The sequence below is a fragment of the Pleurodeles waltl genome, chromosome 6, assembly GCF_031143425.1.
Source record: "Pleurodeles waltl isolate 20211129_DDA chromosome 6, aPleWal1.hap1.20221129, whole genome shotgun sequence".
Lineage (NCBI taxonomy): Eukaryota > Metazoa > Chordata > Amphibia > Caudata > Salamandridae > Pleurodeles > Pleurodeles waltl.
Genome location: NC_090445.1, coordinates 714,899,602 through 714,922,883, shown reverse-complemented (window position 1 = coordinate 714,922,883; position 23,282 = coordinate 714,899,602). Strand labels below are relative to the sequence as shown.

At 46.3% G+C, this 23,282-nt stretch overlaps 1 protein-coding gene across 13 annotated transcripts in view; it reads right to left on the bottom strand.

Moving 5' to 3' along the window:
• LOC138300194 (fibroblast growth factor receptor 2) overlaps positions 1-23,282 on the bottom strand; it is a 126,530-nt gene that overhangs the window by 26,357 nt on the left and 76,891 nt on the right. For 4 of the 13 annotated variants that reach the window (XM_069239211.1, XM_069239200.1, XM_069239205.1 and 1 more), the window contains 6 exons: positions 22,803-22,972; positions 21,009-21,132; positions 11,734-11,924; positions 10,347-10,497; positions 5,122-5,321; positions 1,010-1,161 (listed from right to left, as the gene is read on the bottom strand). In XM_069239211.1, coding sequence (XP_069095312.1) covers positions 1,010-1,161; positions 5,122-5,321; positions 10,347-10,497; positions 11,734-11,924; positions 21,009-21,132; positions 22,803-22,972 — 988 coding nt within the window. Of the gene's footprint in view, positions 1-1,009; positions 1,162-5,121; positions 5,322-8,365; positions 8,511-10,346; positions 10,498-11,733; positions 11,925-21,008; positions 21,133-22,802; positions 22,973-23,282 lie in introns of all 13 variants that reach the window. The other 9 variants (XM_069239213.1, XM_069239202.1, XM_069239206.1 and 6 more) reach the window with 3 other exon arrangements.

Sequence of the window (23,282 nt, the reverse complement as noted above, 5' to 3'; positions counted from 1 at the left end):
GACAGCAACTATCACAACATAATCTAAGAAGGAGGCTCAGTAACTACGGCACTTGGGCCATGGACATTCTAGGGTCCCTCCATCCTCTGGTCCCTGGTGCCACTGCACCAAATGACTAATGAGAGCTCTCGTCCTGGGCACAGTGCTGAAGTGTGTCCATCCTTCTTAAGCCTAAATCTGGGAATTTGCCAATCTTTCATGGGCACAGACAAAGGCGAGTCCTGTTTTCCCACCCGGCTTGATCATAGGATGCCTTTCCTCCAGGGTGTTCTCTTCCTCGATTGACATGTGCCTGCGGTGTGTCTATCCTTACTGGAAAGAAAGCAGGAAAGAACCATAATAGTTTATGTTCGTCCTTGGCACAGGCCCATGGTGTGCCACTCCTGCTTTAATATAGGCACAGATGTCCTGTCTTCCCTTGGCAGAGATCTGAAGTGCGACCCTTGAGAGAGACCACAGGTGCACTAGTTCTCTGTTTGTGGGCTTGTCATCCGATCAGCTCCATCGACAGACGTTTACCTTAGAAAATCCCCCATGTACCAACCAGGAGCACCCAGCTGTGTGCCATCAATGCACGTTATTGTATTCAGTCCTCTCTTCCTGGGACCTCCACCTCTGCTCCCCATCCTCGATCAATGGTTCTCCAAGGTTGGCTTCTCTGGCTTCAATGCTCACCATTCATCAGCTCTCCCCATCACCCTCCCTGCCCAGACACAGTGTGTCAATGTTTACCCAATCTCATACTTTCTACATTTGTTACATAACAATTTAAGTGAACTGACCCTGACAGCATCCTCCAACGAACCCCTCTATAGACAAGGGCGGAAGAGAACAGACCTACACTAACCACCGTCTGCACCATTCACACCACCCCATCAAGTGGGCATACAGCCCCTCCCAGTACCTGCATCACTCACTCGATGTTCAGTACCCTCCCCCTGAAGCACGTACTTGCTGTATCACTGATTACAGCTGAGTGCCCCTTCTCCGCACGCAGTGCTATACTCACTTGTCCCTTGGATACTCCCACTTGGGGTCCTCTGGCAGCTCGTACTCGGATACCCCGGCCAGCAGGTGGGTGTCAGTGTTGGACGACAGACGAGTGGTGATCCGGACCAGTGGAGTGTTGGAGTTCATAGAAGAGCTGGAGTCAGCAGACACCTGTTCACCAGGAGGAAAGAGCAGAAGAGGCAGATGTGATCACAGCCCCAAGCTCAGAGCATGACAAGGATTGATCCAGAATGCCAGCCAGGGCCTTGGACCCAAGAAGAAAGGTGTGAAAAAGTCCCATCTCATCTCATCTGGACTGCCCCCATCTTCAACCTTTATCAAGGACTGCAATCCCTCCCACTGCATATCAAGTTCGCCCAGTCCTACCATTACTTACAAAAAGACCTCAAACTGGCACTACTTTCAGAGCATCATCAGAACAATATTAAAGAAATCAGCGATTATGGAATTTGGGGGGGGGGACTAGAATGGGATGTGTATTCAAGCCATCTCAATGCTGGAGAATGCATCAGAGTGTTACAAACATGCCCTCAAAACAAAAAGCCTAAAGTATCGGACTAGAGAGGAACATATCCCTGTGGCCTCAAACCATTGTGCACCCTAGAGCCAGCATCCTATAATGGAAGGGGTGAAACCGGTGAGATCATTACACGCTAGAGAAACTTATTTAACTATGTTACTTTAAAAGACCAAAGCCACCAAAATCATGTGGGCCATGGCTATGTTCTAGGGAAGAGGGAGTTGTTATTGTGGGAATATGGTGTTTTCAGATACACATATATTACAAACTTTGCTGGCGATACAGTGTTCTGCTCCATACGATGATGCTTTTTGTATCATAATGTAAACCGCATAACACGCAAGTTGGAGGTACTGAACAAGCGACTTGAATAAGTGAGCCTCCCTCATTGAGGGGCGATACCTACATCCTTACTTGTATTTTGTATGACAAACTGTGAAAACAAAATCAATAAAGTTTTAGTATGATATTTGTACAGTGGCGTGCCTGTATTGCACTTGCTCTAATGCACTGGTGATTTCAAGCTTAGAGGTCTGCACTGTCAGACCAAGAGCTACACCATGTACGCAACGAGGGCAAAATTCAGTGGCACACGATTAAGATCAACCATGATGAGCTTTTAAGACCCTTGATTGAGCCTCTCCCATTAGATGACCCAGCACCTTTTACCTACATGGGATGTATGAGTCAGCAATCCCTCCCAAGGAAAGCTTTCCCTCTTATAGCACCACAGACCCTGGAGGAGTCAGTTGGTGGAACAAATGGGGATCGAGGAACAAATGGTGATCGAGGAACATATCAAAGCTGCCCACATGTCACAAACTTGCTTATTAGAGGGTAAATTCAAGCTCTACTCAAATGGCAAGGAAATTAAGACTTTGACAGCAAGCCACTCACCAGAGGCACCGTTGGATGTGCACCTTTTTCAATTAAATGGCTCCATTAAAATTGACACTGCATGGGTCAGCTCTACTGACATCCTCTTTGGATTGGTCAATCCATGACCAGAGATTTCAAGTTGTGGGGTGTCATGTGTTGGGGCACAGTAGCAAAATAATATTGTTAAACATCTCCTGACATAAATGTTGTGTACTAAATATAATTTACAAAATATCGCCCCATTGAAGTTAATAATAGGAAATCAACACTCAATGGGATGATATGTTTGTAAATATTTCCAGGGCACAATATAGTTACAAGTTAGACATGTATTAGCTACAATAACTTGCAAAGCAATCGTGCATTATTTCCTGATTCTTTCCACCTGTACTCTTGAATGCCTCCTGTCTGGTAGTACAGCACCATGCTTCTTCTGGGATGGCACACTTCTTTTCAGCTGGTGAGGCTAGGCATATATACTAGGCCCTATGCACAATAAACAAGACTCATCGCTGACTAACCCAATCCGATATCCATATGCCCAGTCACCCTTAAAAGTTGGAAAAATGTCTACTGTCCCAGTTACCCGCTGACTTTCTTAGGTAAATTATGTCACTCCCTTTGTTAATTTCCGGAATGGCCCGCAATGGTATCTTTATTTCCTCCCCTACCTCTCTGATACCAGTTGAGCCAACACTGGTATCCTATCTCACCCCTTCTCCTTTTAAACTCTGTGCCCGAAACCCGCAAGTATTCTTCTTTCGCCTTGTCAAGCCCAGCCTAGGCCAGATAAGCCAGCATTATCATTCCCCCTTCTCTTCACAGCTCCTACTCTCAGTTCACCTCCATCCCCTTATCTGCTTCAGTGATGACCAGATAAACAAGCATTTACAATGCAACGGGTCACGCGTTTGCTCATGTTAGAGCTGATCGCGTTGAAAACTCCTAACCCGACTTTTCACCTATCGGGCAAAAGTGGATTTATGTACTTAACCCGAAAAAGTGAAATCAACTATGTAAAGCGCTCGACTTCTGCCAAACGAGATCGCGCTCATAAATTAGAGAAAAAGAAGTCCACGAGCCCGAAGAAAACAGCAAGCCTTGCATGTTTTCTGTACTTGGTCGCTGCGCTTGAGGAGGGCTAGCCACCGGAAAAGGCATGACGTATGCGTGCCTTCGACTAATGAAAGCAAGCAGATTTTATTAGGCAAGCCCACGAACCAATAAAAAACACTGACGTGAAGTTGACAGGGCTCCGAGCCCTTTTCCAAATACTAAAGCGTCTCGCTGCAATACACATGTGCGAGCGCATGCAACGCAGGCTCGACCCTAAAAAGGACTGGTACACTCTCGCCTCCTCGTCAGCCCAAATCTTGTCAGATCCTCCTTCTGTTTCTGGGAAGGTGAACATGATACCTTCAACATTGTTCAAGTCTGAATCGCCCTAATCACATAGGAAACAGTGCATGTTTGCGGCAAAACTGGCAGAAGTCGACAGGGCAGTAAGTTTGTGTATTTGAACTAACTACCCCAGAGGGAAAAAACCCTATATATGGTCACTATTTGGCAGTGGTTCTGGAGAGCTAAGAAGAGAATCATACCAAAGTAAGACATATCAGTCCCAAACAAGGGAAGCTGCTCTTAAAAACAGATCACACTCTTATGGTACCACATGTATAACCTATGAAATTCGGCATCATATCATAAGCTACATTAGTGATACACATTGCAAATTAACTCCTCGAAATTGACTTTTTCATATTGAATGGATTAAGCAATTTCCGTTCTGCATTTTTTTTTAGATGAGTACCAGATTTTGTTAGTTTTGCTCGCTGTGGAGTCATTATGATATTCATACTAAGTTAGCTAAAGCATCCACCATGTTTTTCATCATACTTTTAGCAATTGTTCAAATGATGTTAAAATGTCAAGTGTGCTTGAGAGGCTGATCTTCTTTGTATACTTTACATTTGTGTTCACACTGTAGATGTGCTGGTAGGTTAGCTTGGGAGTAGTAAGGTTCTCAAAGCAGAGAAGCCTTAGGAGCCTCTCTTACTCCACTGGTTTCCAGAGGGACGTGGGCTGTACCTGCGGTGCAAGGAGCCCTAGTACAGTAATGACTCCTGTTCCACAGCAGGGTTGTGACATAATGGTTCAATGACTCCATTCATTTGGTCAAAAATGGCTGCTCTACCACAGCAACTGCTTGGACACAGGGATGCACAGGATCTTCGTTGTCTAGTCCAGCCGTAGTTACTGCACCATGATACAGGAGGCTCTAGAAAATTGCTTGGTCTTACATCACAGCGGGGTGGACAGAATGGTGGATTCTAGGTCAGTTGCACAGTGATGCCTCCTGCCCCACAGCAGAGGACGGGACATTATGGTAGAGGGCCCTGTGGGACAATACGGTGAAGCTTCCCGCACCACAGCTGAGCACTGGACATGAGGATAGACAACCTTTGGTACATAATGCAGCGATGATTTTTGCATCACAACAGGACATTTGACAGGTACTCCACACTGTTATAAATCCATGCCCTTCTCCTTTACTCTAACGTCTTCCTAAGTCTATACCCACTGCTACCCACAGACTTTGAGGCCCGGTGCGGCCCGGGTGGGGCGTGCCCTTGGAGAAGTCGGCCTGTACAGGTGAGAATGAAAGGCTGGCTGTTAGTAAGTAAGGGGTTTTGAACCCTCTATCTACTTTCTGTTACCTGTCTGCGCAGTGGGAGGCGCTTGCTCAGCTTGTGCACAGCTGGTTGGCTGCTGAAGTCAGACTTCTTGCCTCTGCCCTTCATATGGCACATCATGATGGTACCAATCATGCAGGCGATCAGGAAGCCTCCCACACAGTAGATGGCGATTTCTGTATACTCCGAGGATGATGAGTCCAGTTGCCGTTCTTCATCTGCAGGGCAGGTATAAGGAATGAAGGTAGAGTCAGGGGTGCATGTCTGGGTGGCGTGTCAGAGAACATGAGGGCCGGACAGAGGTAAGGCTGACAGTTATGGGACGCAGGCACACACTAAGCACAGGCCAGTTCATTCACAGGCCAATCATATGCAAGGCAAGCCTGGTCGCTCTGCCAGATGCAACCTAATGCCTTGGGAGTTTCACATCTGACCTGAAGATAGCTTCACGTTGCTTCTCATTCTAACTAGTTTGTGGCGAATTCCCAATGTATCCGAACGCAAGCTCACCATTCATATTCAGGCAATAACAAAATGTATCTCAAATCACATCCCAGGACGCATTCTCATTCTAGCTTTGGGGAGTCTCGCTGCTGTTTTAGGGGTTATTATAGCACTCTCACGGTTTATCTACAGACAATTTAACATATTGTCTCAGGGCAGTAACACATCTTACCTCAAGTAAGTCAACATTTTATCAAAGCATTTCATCTCAGGGTATTCTCCCTTTTTCGGTGGAATCTGAGTTACGTCAAGAGAATCTCACACTGTATCTTCCAACCATGTCATAATGTATCTTGCTGTAATAGCACATCCTATCTCGGAACAATCATGCATCTTTACACATATTTTGTCAAGAAAATCATTGGATCTTATTATCTCAGGGCACTCGTGGATCTCATTTGGATGCAATGGCTCATCTAATCTCAGGCAATCGTGCATATTACCTTCAAGCAATCGCACATCATTTACAGTGACAATCACGTGTAATATCTCAGGAAAACTTCACATCTAACCTCGTGGGATCATCACAGTTGAGTTTAGGGCAGTCTCGCAGCTCATCTTCCAGCAGTCTCCCATCTTATCTCTCGACAAACTCACATTTTATTTCAGGCCAAGCTCACTGAGTAATCCTGGATTTTTAAGGTGCAATCTCACACTACAGCTCTGGTATTCTTATCTCTGGGCATTCTCACGTCTTATCTGCACATTATTAAATATCGTATCACATTTCCGTTTCTATTTTAGATGAACATTGGTCTATACGGTCCCTGTTTATATGAACATCACATCTCACCAGTGACAATCTCACATCTTATCCAATCAGTAAGATTATTCACAGCAAGCACATAATCAACCCCTGTACGCTCCAGTACACACAACGCTTCCAGTTAACATACGAAAGATAAGAAACCTCTACAACAGCAGGAGGAGAGAAGTGTGAGACATGACATAGAGGCAAGAGACTGACACTGACATAGAACATTCACAGAGACAAGACAAAGAAACATGCAATGATAAATCAGAGGGCACAGAGATTTGCAGAGAGGGCAACACCAGAACAACAAAGAGCAACAGCAGCAGAGGATACTTGAGACAATATGTAGGAAATAATTATTACAACACGCAGAGCTGAGATACAGATGCTACCTGAGACAGAGGCCCACACATCTGGAGAAACATGGAACTGAAAAGAAACATGAAGACCTACAGAAATAATATACAAAAACCACGGTGACAAGATGCTGAGGCAAGAAGCACCGATCCACAGAGCAAATACACCAACCAACCAGAGACTCAGACACAATTATGTAGTGACAGGGACTGTACATAGAGATCAACAGATTAGACAGGTGACATTGCTCCCCATGAAGCAACGTCCCCCCCAACAAATACTGAAAATAATGCAGTAGAAGAGACAATGTACTGTTTCATAGATAGGCAGAAAACACCAAGGCCTGGCATGGCATCCATCAAGAGACCAGCATAGAATGCCATGGTCATGTTATAAACGGCTTTCACTCATTGATCATGTCCTAAAATGCACTGAAGACCCATGGCAAGAACCAAAAGAAATGCCTCAGACCAGCCGTCAAGCCAACCGGACTTCAGGGAAACCTCAGTGAGTTCAAAGTCATCTTATAGCCTCTTGTGAACCTGGAAGTTCTACCCCAGTAGCAAGGTGTAGTGCATGTCTATGTGAAGAAGAGATGCCAGATATAGAGCATGTATGCCAGAGGCAAACCTCTGGGAATGAGTGGCATGCTTGAACAGTGAAGTGTTCATAGCTGGAAAACAGAATGAACCACCTTCCCTGTTTAATGGTGTGGGTACATGTTTTACTCTTCAAGAGAAGGACTCTACCTCTCGAGTGTGCAGCACACCACACAGATCTCTAGAGCTGCAGTGGGAACTCATACTTTTGCCTTCGCTAATGGTTTGTGCAGTCGTGTACCCATTGCTATACTTTTGACTGCGGTAATAATTTAGTTCAGTGTTGAGTTCACCCCACACATTTCCAGGTGGATCCGGTTGGCAGTGGTGCTGGCCTGATTTGGCTCTTGTGTCTTCAATGTGCTGCTTCTGCATCTCTCCGAAATCATTAAATTGAGATTTTAAGGGTCCAGCTTACAAAGTTCATCAGCAAGGCACATGCTGTGAGGTCAGTGCGGATATGGAATATATGGTCAAAAGAACACACAGAATATGCTGTTTGATGGATGCCGAGATTAGAGAAATAAGAGGTTGCCTTATTAAAAAGGGCCAAATAATGTATACTGAGAGGGGGCACTGAAACCGTGCTTAGTTGGATCACAGATGTCATGACTCTAAAGGGCATGTACTGCATGGTAGTGAAGGACCCATATGGTCTCCCAGAGGGCATAGAGTGACTGGTTAATGTGGGCATAGAGTCTTAAGCGAGAAAGCACACTGTACCTTTGCAGCCCTCTGAAAGGGAATGGGTTATTTTGCTAGGGGGCTGCATTGACTGAGTGACCACATGCACCAGCAAGGGCAAAGGTTGTCTTGTGATTGGTCAAACCTGATATTAACATTAAAAGTGAGGTAGAAATCTCATTGACAGAATATTGACTGCTAGCCCTGTAATCGAAAGGACCGGTGGCTACTGGAAGGATGCAGAAGCAACAACAGTTGTAATGAATTGAGCAGAGGAAGAGGAGGGGATTGGGAGTTAAGGGAAGCAATTGGAGGGTGTGAGACGTAGAGGGTACTCGGGCTGAGAGAGACACAACATAAATACCTGGCAGAACGGTCAACCATGCAGAGTGATAGGAGATCCCGATAGAATTACCCGCCAAGCACGTATACTCCCCAGCATCCTCAAAAGAGACATTGCGCACATAGAGGACTTCGATCTCTTTGTCCGTGGTGTTAACACCCGCCGCCTGGAAGGAAAAGGAGCGAGAAAACAGAAAGTAGGCACCATAGTGGCAGAGGTTGTGGACGGAGAACCATGAGCTCCACAAGGAAACGCCAGCTTACATCTAGACTGCTTAAAGGTTGTTTTTATGTAGCTTTTAGGGATGTTACATGTGTATAATGCCAATTTAAATATGTGGAGTGCTATGTTTAGTAATGTCTTTTCAATCCACTATGGGGTGGTGCCCCTGAAATTTCATTAAGCTGAGATGGGACAGTGTCAGTCATGTATTACGTATAGCTTGACTTGATTGACTCTGCTCCAGCTCAACCGACCTTTCAGATGCCCAGTCTGTCAGGGAAGTCAGGTGATGTTGCTAGAGGTATATCAGCTTCTGAGTAAGCCAGCGTTAGCACTCAGGTTCTTTGGCGTCCATAAATCCTTCCACCAAAAGACAGATTTCACCCAACAGGTTCCCCACTCACCACCCAAGATCAAGGGAAGGAGAATCTTAGCCCCACCACCAGCATGGAACAGACCACTTCAATATACATGCAATCACAAGAGGGAGATCATGGAGAAACACCTCACGCCGGGAGTTCTGTACCGGGCTGCAGGAGAATGTGAAAAACAGAAGACGGTGGAGAAATATTCAAAGACGAGACAGAAGATAGAAACTGGGGGGAATCAATAAGTAAAAATAGAGTGAATCAGAGGACAGCATCTAAGGGCTGAGAGGACTGCTACTAGAGGTTCAGGGAAGCATTGTCTAGGTGAGAGGATCATCATCAGTGGGGAAGTGGGTTCCAGTAGAAAGAATTATACTTTGTTTGAATTGTCAATGGAAATATAAAGGTATAAATTAAGCTGCATTTTTTATGTGTATTTGTTATTACTTAAGTAGTTTGGGTTATATAACATCAGAAACATGTCATCATATGTTTAAAATGTTATTTATCCCTTCTAGAAAAAGAGTTTTGGTTAAAAAAAAATTAGAACACACATTTGTGGCTTTATAAAATTTGGATAGTTTGCATGTTAAATGTAAACTAATAAAGTGTATAAACAATCAATATTAAGATTATTAGTTACACTGTATGTGAAATGTAAACTAAGAAAATGTATAAACAGTAAATATTAGGATTATTAGTTACAACGTTATAATGGATATTTAAAAGTTTTAAAATGCTAGAGTTGTGAATTGTCTGAATTCACAATTTTTATATCCTGGAATTGTTAAGCAGAGAATTACCAAATATTTTTTAAAGTTGGTATTCACTATAATTGATTAGTTTAATAAACTTTGGCATTATTAATTGAAAATAAGATAATATTGCGTCAAAATAATTTACGATTTGTAATTTAAATTAATACAAAAAATGTTGTTACAAATAGTGGATCTGATTTCTTATGAAATGTGATCACTTGGTGAAGAACCACCTAAAACTAAAACTACCTGATTGTGAAAGCCATCTTCATGATAACAGTAATTCTAGCTCCCTTTAAGTCTGTCTTCCACTGTCATCAAGGTGACCCATGGCTTTATTAGAGGTCGGTGTATGAAAGAAAATTCCTGAAAACATCTCAATTCTGAAGACGTGGAGAGGAATAGAGAGAGCTTAGACAAGAAGAAGTTAAAGAGACAGAAAGAGAGAGAGGTGGGGTGAGGTGGGGTACAGCAGAGGCACGTCCGGCGTAGGCAGTATTTTTCCATGGCTGCTGGCCACCCCGACCAACAGCAATACCATGAGGAAACCAGGAACCCTATTGACACCAGATGAGGCATAAGAACCAAGACGATCTTTCAAACCACCGCAGCCTGCGGTGGGCGTGCCTGTGGACCACCACACAGTGGCATTACCTTTCTCTGATGCAGGCAGTACCGTGAGCCAGGCAGACTGGTTGGCCTCCCCAATATAATTGGAGACTTTGCATGTGTACTGGCCCTCGTCCGCCTCAGTCACGTTATGCAGGGTCAAAACTTCGGCATTGGAGCTATTAATTCCAGAGCGCTAGAAACAGAGCAACACAGGACATGGTCACGGCAGCCTTGTGGCAGCACATGTATCAACGGCCCCGTCACCAGATCACCAGCGCATGCGCAGGACACGCGGTGCCAGCAGGCGCCGCGTACTGGGGAAAGGATGAAGAATAAGTCCAATGCTGCATGGGAGTGACTGCTGCTGCAAAGCGATGGAATACCTGTTCTACAGGAGAACCGCTGCTCTACCGTAGAATATTGTCTTACAGATCCTTTTGGGTATCCTGATAATAGATAAACATAGGTCCAAAGCTCCCTCCAAATGCCCCCGTTTCAGATAAATATTGTTAGAACTAATTTTGGACCCAGCCATTTCCAATGTCAAAGCCAGCTGGAGCCATATCTTTTACCCACGTCCCTTCTCTCTCGCCCACGTCTACATTTTCCCTTAGCTTCAGCTTTCCAAGGTCTCTGTCAAGTTTTTCTTCTAATGGTTACTTACAGCTATCTTAGCGATTGCTGTCAGGGTCGAAGGAGGCTTTGGATGTTTTTGTGATATTCCGGCAATCATATAATGAATCTATACCCCTTCTTGCGTTTTCACGTCCCTGTCATTCAACAATTGATTTTCTGGATTTGGCTCTAATAAACTTTAACTTTTCAAATTAAAAGTCTAAGTTATTCTTCCTTTGCTGCGTTTAAGTCCCCCCACCCTTATTTATATGTGTCCTTAATATTCTACAGGATGTGATGCTTTGCATTCTGCCTGCTACTAAAAGGAGATCAGAAGTTGTTTTGGGCACTGCTTTCCCACTTTGTGAAAGATTAGAACAGCCAGATTGGCCAAGAGACATGTCTTGGGGTTGCTGTGCCTCAATTAACTTTAACTGAAGACTGGCTTTAAGCCTCACAATAGGCTCCCATGCAATTACCTGATTTCGATAAACGTTCGTCCACAGGTCACTTTAGTGGTCCTTATCGTAGATAAAAGTGTTAAAATGCTACTGATAAGATTCCTATTTTAGATGAACATTGGTCTATAGGTGACTCATAAGGTCCCCGCTTGTATGAACATTGAACTATAGGCTAATCTGGATGTCACTGTTCTAAACAATCATTGGTCAACTGAACAGGGACCTATGTCCAGGATGCCTGAAGTGCTGCATTGGGAGGAAAGTAGTCAAACTGGACTTGCATAGTGTTGTGTTTAAACCTTCTTAGCGTTCAACGTGACTTTCTTTGTATCAGTTCCGACACACGCTCTTACCTTTAACACTTTCAGGTATGGATTCCCATCAGGTCCAATTTTACTGCCATTCAGCTCAATATGTCTAATCCATTGGATATGAGGCTGTGCGTCACTGTAGACTTTGCAGACAAACTCTGCATCACCCCCAACTTTTGTGGTTGTGTTTGCTGGAAGCCCAGCTTGGAGTATTGGCCGGTGGGGTGACCTCTCTAGAAAGCGGGGGAAAGAGAATCAATACTGGCACTTTTTATATCTCTCAATACAAACCAAACTGTTTCGTTGACAGAAGAGGTTATTAATTACCAGCTTAATAGTACTTATTTCATCAAACATAGAAGAAGGACAGACTAAGTCAGTTCTACCATGATTCGAATTTGTGCTTTGCGGGAGACACACGGATCAGCCCTGGTTTTGAGATTATACAAAAACAAAGTCCCATTGCAGCCCAGTTTTCCATTGCTCTGGCATTTCCTTCATCCATCAACGTACGGGAAATAAATGCCCTTAAGGAATTATACACTTAAGGGCCATAAACTGGACAAATATCAAAAAGGTTAATGCTTATTAATGATTTAACTTAGAAAAAATTACCCAATCGAAAGTTATTTCCATCTATATTCATTTTAACTAATTTGCAAGCGTTTTCATTACAAAGGCTAGCTCCGATGTTATGAGCTGTTGTAAACCATTATAGCCAAAAGTGACTTCTGAGGGGGACAAGATGTGAGGCTCAGAGACCTATCACAGCAGTAAATGTGAAAAGTAAGCAGTTGTATTTTCTTGAATTTTACCACCAACAACTCAGTCAGTCATGCGTTAGTGATATATTTTACTTTGCATGGTTGCTGTGGAATGAATCTGCATCTACACTTTCTGTGGCATCACTTCCAGTGACTGAGCGCAGTTTACAACACTGAGAACAAACAGCCCAATAACGAAAAGGATCCAAAAGCGTAAAAAGTGACCCTGATTGAGAAATAAAAACAATGATATTAAAGAACAACCTATTTTCTTTTTCTAAAAAGCCTGTGTGGACCTTTAAACGTCCTCACTCCACTGCAAGTAGAGGAGGTACCCGAGGTGGCTCTGATTTCACAGTTCTGCTGTTTGAATATCTGGGCAATGAAAATGCATGCTGGGTTTAATGATACAAAAAAAAACATTTTAAAGAAAGTAAAGGAACCAACCTTCTTCAAAAGTGGTCACTAAAACCCTCTCAGACAGTCATCACTATCAACTACAACTTTTGAATTTTCTTTTAATAAGGAACAGAAATCGAAATAATATACACACTCCTTGTACAAAGGCCGCACTGTGCGATGAAGCAGCCTTGGAAAAATACAACATTCCATGAAATCCACATCCTGCATATAATGGGTGCTTTTTAATAAATAGCATTCAAACTCACAAATTCCTGGTTTTACAACAGGAAAAACGGAAGGAGGCTTGTCTATAGGCCAATTGGAAGACTCCTCACATGAGCGTCTCTCTAAAAGACGCCTAGGGTGGCAGAAGAGTCAGCCACGTGTCACGTCGTTTAGGTCAAGCCCACCTGCTTGCAAGAGGCACCCCAACCAGTGCTTTAAATGGGCGGTACTGTCCGGTACAGCGTACTGGCACTTTTCTATTTTGATAGGGAAAGTACCTGCACTTCTCAAGAAAAATGTAATACTTTTAAAAGGAGAATATCAGCACTGTTCAGAAATAAGCAGGCACTCTGGTGCAGAGTGCCTGCACTTCTATTTTTCAATTTCAAGTACTGGCCCCAACTATTCCTTTTTCCCTGTAAGCCTCCACGCCATAGGCTCCTCTGGACTTGTTCAAGCTCAATAGTTCCCAACTGCACTTAAGCTCTCCCTGGGCAGGCCGGGCACCATCATATGGACTGGCTCCAGTATATCGAAGCGTTTTCTCTTTCCAAGGTGGAAATAGGGTGCCTAGAAGGTAGGTTCTCTCCAATAGCTCCTTGTGCCTTTATACACTCTCTGCAGCCCCTGTGCTGCAATCGGCTTTTACTGCACGTGTTCAGTGTCATGAGAGGCCTTTGCTAGACCGGCCCCACTTGCACTTCCACTCCGGCCATTATCTTCGCAGCCCGGGTGCCACGACAACTGACGTCATGCCGTATTCTCTACTCTTGTTCTGTGCCAGCATGCATTTTGCACTCGGGAGGTGCCGGTGCCTTCCTGCTCCTTTGCCACTGGTCCCAGTGCTGCACTTTGCTTTCTGTGCCAGGGTGCTGATGCCACCACTCATTCCCCCTGTGGCGGTGGAGTGCTATGGCACGCTTTGTCTCTGCAGACGGTTTTCCCAGGTGGCTCTGTTGCTGCAGGTTCGGTGCCAGGAGACTCGTTCTCTACCCAGGCCCAGTGTCACGGTGTGCAGCCACACCACACTTTCTTTCCTTCAGTACCCGGCCACGGCTTGCACTCTCTGCTGACCACGTTACCACTGCATGCTTCTCTGACACAGGGCCTGGTGTCATGGCCCATGTTTTCTCGGCACGTATGGTGACACGCAGTGCTATCTCTCCACCAGCCACATTCCTTCTCTGTGATTAGAGTGACATGAAGCTCTCCCATGTGCAGGTACAACATGCACTTTCTCTCTGTAGACGTGCCAAAATGTGTTTTTTTGCAGAAGTTCAGTGCATGAGGTGACTCCTTTGCACAGGATGTGGTGTCAAGGCACAATTTTTCTGTTCATGGGGTAATGCCAAACATGTATATTGAAGGTACTGGTACTGCTGCTGGTGCCAAAAGTCATTTTCGGCTTGCACGTCACAGTTTCATGTCATGTGTTAACTTCCAAAGTCCCGGGACCAAAACATGCTGTTTTGCTACCACTAGGAAGACCTGGTTCGAAGAGGTGATTTCTCTGTTTGTGCCACCGGGGCCACATCATACAATCTGTGCACAACCTGCTGCCACAACATGCTGTGTAGTCTGCTGGCCCCATGTCTTTGGCATGATGGCTTTACTAGGTCTGAGCAGGTGATTCTCCGCAAATGGCTCTGTGCCACAGAATGCCTTCTCTGTGCAGTTGCGGGTGCCACAGAACTGTTATACATTCTTCGAGCATGTACAGATGTTGCAACTAGGGTGGCCAACTTTCTATTACATGTTTGCAGGATACTTTTAGCGCTTAACGGCACTTTGCACACACAGGGACATCAGAAAGCATTTTTGGGATCTAGAGGAAGTAAGAGTGGTGTAGCAAATTTTGGGGGTTTTATTCTGTACTACGGCCTCCATATCAGGCCATCTTAAAAGATATAACTCAGCCGTATATTACGTTTATTGAGTGTAATTACTTTTAAAATGTATCTGAATTTTAAACAATTTACCTCCTCCTGGAGTAACCTTGACTGCTCGCTACAGCTACTTTTGACAGAACTTTACAACATGAACAATTCTCTTACTCAAATCGAAAGATATAGTCTTAAGCCTTGAAATACCAATCGTAAATATCAATTTTCACCATCAGCACTACCCAGTAAACGCCTACTACCACAAAACCAAATAAAAAAAGCTTGTATTATATAAAAATATTAGGGGGGGCTTAGAAATATGCTGAGTACAGATAATGAGAGCTATAAGTAAAACCATTGGCTGAATCACTAATAAGGTGGTGCCGATCATTGGGGAGGGGATATAGCAGAAGTCACCATGGTAAAACGAGTGCCTCTTAGCCACGGAACTAGAATACTTGACATCTGATTCTTGGCTTTTCCACTTCACCTACATTTGCAGGAAATAAACGCTGCATTCCAAAGCTGGGCAGGACCCACAATACAGCGGCATTTCCTAGGCATGGTAGTCTGTTGGCCTTGTCACCAGAAACAGTTCCACCCCAGTTGTGGTCTAGTTGGGCACCGTGGAACCAGGAGCCATGGTGGCTCACAACAGGCTTTCTTGTCCACAGGGCCTACAGCCGCCATCAGCTTACTTTATGCAGCTCGAGGTGCCACCGTGCGCTTTCAGGTACACCTCAAAATGTTCATCTGCACAAGCCCAGGAGCAGTGACAACCTTCTTTTCACAAGCATGGTAATACATTTTAATGATATCGGTACAAGCAATAATGCTACAAGATTGATGTCCCTATGCAGGCCACAGTGTCCCAACATGATTTGTCTTTGCGACGACACACCTTCTGTGCACGTGGTCCGGTGTCATGAATTGAGCACCCTGCCTAAATCCCGGTGCCACCGCGTGCTCTTTTGACGCAGGCCACACGACCAAGGCGGACTCTCTTTTTCTCGCAGACAGGGTGCGCGACGTTGTGCTGTTTTCCGCAATCTCATCGCCCCAACATGGCGCAGGGGCTCGCAGGGGAGCACAGTGTGCGAGCCGCTCCGACCCGGGAACAATGAGCCCTTTCAGGCACTTGGCAGCCCGATTCTCTGCAGGGATTCCAGGCCCCGACATAGGCTGGCACAGGCCCTCCAAACAGACAGCCTGTTTAACTAGTGGTTGCAGAAGAACTCCTCGGTGCTGCACTCATTAAATTATTCCATTGCGGTGCCTGTTATTTCTAAACGCTGACATCACTATGCATTCGCTTTTTAAACGTTATTTTTTTATTACACTTTTTTTTTATTTTATTTTTTACAGTTAATGTAAACATCTTTCCCAAAATCGTTTTAAAAGTGAGCCAGACACCTAGAAAAGGTGTTTATTTGGCCCCAGCGGATTGCAGAGGCCGCCTTTGAAGTGGGCTGTTTTTCCCCTGCGGTTACTGACCCTACAAAGGTGCCTCTGACGGCCAGAAATTTCCACAGGGCACTGCCATGATCCAGCTGAAGGGCAAGCTGGTTCCCTTTTCACCTGCGCGTTTAAATGGCGCGCGTCTTGGGTGGAAGGTTCCAGTATTTTCCTACTACCCTTTTAACCACTTACAGGTGCTGCGTGACCGCGGTAGAGCAAACCCGGCACGAAGCCCAGCGAGTGGAGGGTGAAACACAGGTGACCTCCGCTTCAAAACCCAAAGAAGGGACCAGACACTGGATCGGACTGGCCTCTAGGGCAATCGGGCAGAGTCCAATGGGCTGGGCTGGTGGATGAGTGTGTGGATGGTGTTTAGCAGTTTGTGGACCCACATCAGGAGGAGCTCACCTGTGTGGTTGACATGGACACGCAGTGTCTATTTGTGTAGGCCGCAGGGCACCAGAAAGGTGGCTTTAAGATCGTTACCAGCCATTGCGCTGTCTGGGAGACCTGGCCTCTACATTCAAGCACACGTCGAGGGGTGCATCTTTCTAGCACACGATACACTGACGAGGCTTTACCAAAAGCTCTGATTAAACTCTGGTCGCCTTTCATACTTGAATTGCGCCTTCTGTCTCCCAGGGAAGAACCTCAGGGGGTACTTGACAAAATGTAGGGCCTGGTGGCTAAGCAGTCCAGCACAGATGAGGGCGTGGTCTGTTTACACGTGGAAAGGGATCCTTTTAAGCCCAAATGGATCTCATGGGCAGGTGTCTTAATTGGCATGATTAAAACTATCCACACAGAAGTCAATGCTCTCTGAAGTGAGCCCAGAACCCCAGCCCTGAGCTCTTCGTCTCAGACACAGTCCTCCTGAGAATAGAAGCTACATACAGTCCTATGACTGCGGATGCGCGTGCACCCATACTAAGCCAGCCCCACCTGTGCACAGTGGCATCTCAAGAAGTGACTTTCGGGGGAGTAGGTTTTAGGGGTGGCACATCGTGTCACAGATAAAACTGGCAGGGCCAACTGCAAAAGGCAATTGCAAAGAGCCTGCGTGCATATGTGTGTCTGTATGTCTGGCATGTGTTTGCTTAACATGTTTAAATATGACTTTATATCCGTGTGTATATATCTGTATCTGTATATATGGAGCGCTGTGTATTGCTTCACACACTGCTTTGCAGTGAAATGCAGATAGATGCTGGTGGCACGGTGCAGTGCTGTTTCCTTTCACCTGATCTGGGTCAGGGGTCTTCGGAGGGCATGCTAGCATTTTTTCACACTTAAGTCGTAGGTAGGTGTGCAAACCGTTTGAGAAACGGGGGCCACGGTCGGAGATGTTAGGCGCGCACACACATACGAACCCAGTTTAGCCAGCAGTCACTTTTTGACCCTGGTTTCTAAGCAGGACGTAAAGGAGGCACTACGGATACAGCGTACAACGAAAGTCCCTAGGGCACCAGGGCGATATGAAATAAACTGCACAGTAGTCAAGTGAGGCAACCAAACACGATTATGTTAAATGCACATTATGTGCGTCTTGGAAGAAGTAAACGCCTTACTATTTATTTCCCCCTTAAGGGCACTCCAGTTTTAGGGGTCGAGGCAGCGTGTTCATGGCTCAGGGGTACCCGGGCCCGTGCTTCTTCCACGCACGGGAGAAATGCAAGGCCCGTGCTTTTGTTTGAAAAGAACACCGGCTCTCCTTGCAGTGTGCTCTGGACATCTATTTGCACACCCAGTTTCACCCCAGCCGCCGCCCACCGCCTTCTCTTTGCACACACCTCCTCTCTCTCTCCTCTGGTCTCTGCATTCTGCCCTATACCACCCACACCCCCAGACTGCTCTCTCACTGTGCCCATGACCTCGGTCTACTCAGACTCTGGAGGGGGCGCGCGCCCTGCAGGGTGTTCGCGCGCAAGTGCTCATTCGGGCCTCTTAGTTCTCCAGAAGCAACACCCGCCCTGGCTGGGGGACCTGTCTCATCTTGTCCTAGACATTAATAAATCAAATTCACTCCGCCTTATTAATGCCAAGAGTGGCTGGCAGGCACAACCAGAGAGAGTGCAAGCTGGGGTGAGGCGGCAGGGCCCAGACACGCAAGCACCTCACTCACCCAGAAGTGCGCAGGACTGGCCTGTGGAAAAAACGCGCGAGATTTCCATAGGAAAGCCGGTGCCACTGAGGTCACCTCACACGAGGGAGACTCAATTGGTTTCCCGCCCACCCCTGGCAGGCAAAGCCAAGCGCTCAGTGGCACTGGGCGTGGACCAACACACTTCCGTCCTCTGGAGGGCAAAAGCTCAGTGCAGTCTGGGAGGGTGTTGTGTTTGCGAGGGAGGCGCAGCAGGCCGTAGGTGTGTTCCAACTGCACAAATAACACCAGCCCCGCCATGAAGGGGTTTGCTGAGGCGCTGCAAGCAATGGCCACTGACAACCAGCCATGGTTCCTTGTCAATACCGGGGGTGGCTCCTGTCGGGGCAAAGCGGCGTGGCACATTGTCAGTACAAGGGGTGGCTCCTGTCAGGGCAAAGCGGCGTGGCACAAAACAAAGACAACAACATTATAAATAAAAAAAAACAAAAAAAAAACTTACCTGACCCACCACATCGCCGCCACTCTTCTGCCTCCACCCACTGCAGGCGCAGGCTTCCAGGCAGATTGTGAGCATCACAGTGCTGGGTTGGAGACAGATTAGTCCAAATGTGTGTTTGGCCATCCTGAAATGAACGGCCAAACACACATGCGCACTGAGGGGAGTGCACACCAAACCCCCTCTGTCCCCGTCACCCTCCCCTGTCATCCCCCATGGCTCCACCCCATGAAAAATAAAAACGATACTAAACATTGTTCATTAGCAATTTTATTTTTCAATTTGCAGCTGCTGGCGATGGACGACGCTCCTCTGCCATAGCGGAGGAGCCGCCGATAGTCAATACATTGCTTATTTCAGTTCTTGCTCACAGACTTTGGGAGGATAAGGTGTTTTTCTGAGCATCACCTTACGCTAGGAATGACTTGCCTAATAGCGTAGCCAGTGTGACATGCGACCTAGTGTATGAAAAGAAATGACACCCCCGGCTGTTTGACTTAAAGCAACAATCAGGATCCAGAGGGGCCCTCAGACCTCTAGCCCTGGTGCCACTACACTTGGGGCCCTCAGACCTCTAGCCCTGGTGCCACTACACTTGGGGCCCTCAGACCTCTAGCCCTGGTGCCACTACACTTGGGGCCCTCAGACCTCTAGCCCTGGTGCCACTACACTTGCAGAGCCACCGAAAGCCGACGTTCACGCAGCCCCCTATAATACAGTCTCACAGAACTTTTTCTAGGCTACCACAGCAACAAAGCAACAAAAAAATAGACACTTCTCGGGGGCAGAGTGAATGAAAAATAATGATATCAGTGCTACGTTTTTAATTTTTCAGCACATCAATACAGTAAAGAATATGTTTTAGAGTCTGTTTATATATTTTAAAACAGAAAAAAACAGAAAGTTTATCCTCTTCGGAGTATCTGTCTGTGATTAAAGCTGTGCACATTGGCAGCACGGGGAATGAAGGGAGAGGGATGAGATTTCCTATTGAATCTTAAAAGCTGCAGAGGTACACGTCTATATTACCATGTTAATATTTTCAGATGAAGGTAATATAGATGGTTACTTCTCATGCTAAACCCACACACTCCACGTGTGTGTATACCTTGATAAGTTAATTAAATGTGGAAATATACCAATAGGAACTTTTTTTTTCACTAGACAAAAAGTTAATTTGCTTATGTGCGAATAGTACAGGGACAAATAAATATGGGTAAACACAGATGGAAATGTAAAAAATAAGATCCACTAAAAAACAGCCCCTTTCTATAAGCAGCTGGTAAATTCCTGTGCAATAAATGAATATTGCTGCATAGTGATTTTTTATCCCAGCACAGAGCGAACATCCTGGCATAGTAGAGCCATAGTAGTAGAAAAGCAGAATATTATCCTACAGTAAAGAGGAAATGTTGGCCCTTTGAGGGATGTTCTGGCACTGTGGGTGGAAATCAGTGCACTACGGCCACCACAGTTGGGCACAGAGGCAGAGACATCCAGGTACAATGCACAGATATTCCAGCACAGTGGCATGGACAGTACTAGGTATGTTCACATACAGCGACAAGGAATGTATGGCCACAGTGACAGGAATATGTTGGCAATGAACCACTGTACACCAACCACGTGACTGACTCAGTCTCAGTCCCACCACCCTGTTGGTGAATTTCCTGATTTCAAGTGTGCCCAGGACACTGAAGATGAGGTTTTAAAACTGCTCCTTGGCACTGTCCACCGTTCCATAAGCCTTTGCGACCACACCACCAGGAGCAAATGGACAGTGACACACATGCGGCAAAGTCACCAGCACTTGTCGCCATCTACTCGCTCGCGGAAGGCGGAACCGGGGATGGAGAAAGGACATAAATACAAGGAGCACAGCTGATGAGGGAACTGCAAATGATTACAGTACCAAAAACAAGTCGGACTGAGCATAAAGCGCTATACAGAAGGATGACATTGTTATGAAAGCAGCGGGTACTCACCAACAACATCCAGGTGGTAGGTGTGGTTGATGGAGCCATACTCGTTCTCCATTATGCAGGTGTAGTTGCCCTTGTCCGAGGGAACCACGCTCTCCATGATCAGGCTCCAGTGTTGACTACGTACCTGGGGAGGGAATAGACTCAGTGAGTGAGGGCCCAGGCTCGCCATACTGGCCGGGGGGAGGGGGTTTGGGGCGCGGGCTATAGAGTGATGACCCAATACGGAAATCTGGCCTGATGGGATAGGACAAGAGGGATACGTGAACATCTAGTGAAGAACACTCTCTGGTTTACATCGTGTGGCCCTCATGCTGAGCATATCTTGGAATTCAGAATTTGACGCAAATGTGTTTCCACCTGTCAAGGTATGCGGTATTACTGCACCAACGTCATCCTAGGACATTCCCCCAGGGAAAACCTAGATGAATATATCAGTGCATGCGGCCCGGAATCTAGAAATAACCTACAGAAATCAGCGTTGAAACACTAACCAGCAAAGTAGTAACTCAGTTCATTGGAAAAAAAAACGTGGAGTGATTCAGTATTTCCACATTTCAGAGTTACCTACCACAACGGTATTAATAATTCTGGGTGCAGAATTACTGCCGCAGTGTTCCGACCTGTGACAGTGTGCGCTTTAATTCTATCAGCATATCATGATCTCAAGGCCTTGATGTCTCACACTGTCAGACAGCTGCACCCTCCTTCAATCGCTCGGCCCCCTATACCGGTTATGCCCACTCCTTACCTCTCATGCCCCCTCCTTACCTCTCAAGCCCCCCTAAATTTTCATGCTTCCTTCCTACCTCATTGTTCTTCCTGACCTCTCACGCTCCCGCCTTCAGTCTTCCACACCCTCCTGTTTTTCTCATGCTTCCTCCTTCAATCTCCATCCCTCTCCTTACTTCTCGTGTCCCCTCCTTACCTCTCCTACTCCACTGTTACCAGCCTCGCTCTCTCCTTTCCTCTCCTGTTCCTTCCTAATCTATTGTGCTTCCTCCTCACCTCTCTTGATCCCTCCTTCAGCCTCCAGCTCCATCCTTCAGTCCTTTTCTCCTCCTTCCGTGTCATGCAGCCTGCTGCCTTACCCCCCAGCTGACCAGCAGCCCCAGGCCAGTGATCTGCAATGCTCTACGGCGCCCTCTGCCGAGAGCCAGCCTTTTCAGGGAAGTTCATTCCATTCACAAAACTTTCTCCTACTTCCCTCTCTTGCAGCCTCCTTTCCTACTCTCTTGTTCAGCCAATGCTTTCAGAAGGACTTAGGGAACATCAGTGGTCCCCCCAGGACCCACGGCGCAGTGGGGACCCCTGAGGTCCAGGGGCCCCCTCAGCACAGTACACTGGCCTCCGAGCTCCTGCGTGAGTCCGGGGTTGGGAGGTGCTTGGGGCCTCATGTACTGTGTAGGAGGATTGCCTCAAATTTGGTTCCGCCACTGGGGAACATATAGCCCTATATATGAAACTGACGTAAGATGGCATCACAGCACAAGCGATTGTATTATTTATGTGTATTTGGTAAGCCCTTTATTAGCAACTTGTGCACAAAGACACCCTCCACCTCGGATATGCCTGGATTAGTGCATAGCACTCTACAAGATATGCAGACCCGAAAACCCGCCAGCAGAGCCTGGGTGTGGTGGCTGTGTCCATTTCCACTGTTGTGCACAGCACGTGCTACCTTCGTTGACGTGCAATGCACGTGACCGCTTTCCATATTGCGCACAACACAGAACACAGAGTACAGACTGCACGCATCTTTAAAAACATGGCCACCCTCGCATGGAGTTTCCTCACCTTGAAACCACCAATGCGGTGCTCTTGCTTGAACTCCTTGCCGTTCTTCAGCCACCTCATGGAGGGCAGAGGGTTGCCACCGGCTGGACAGCGGAACTTCACAGTGTTGGCAGCGGGCACAGCATGGAGTTTCTTTTCTAATTTTTCTGTGTTTGTCCAGTACGGAGCCCCTGTTGATCCAAGCAAAGAGACTTTCTGTTAGCAAAGACTGAAATCCTCCATATAGAGACCTTGGGTATTTTAATAAAGTTATCTGACAGTGCTAAAATGGAAGAACACACAGAACTTTGCCCTGGCGAGGCATCTTGGCCTCCCTGCCAGTGGCACTGCCTCAATCTCAGTCAGCTACATAGGAAACAGAGTACCCAATGTGCCAACAGGTACCTGGATACACAACAGATGGAGCAACAGTGGTTCCAGTGGGCATTTTTAAGTCTGCTTATAAAATTATTAAAGAAGCAGCAGTCAGTCTGTTCTAGT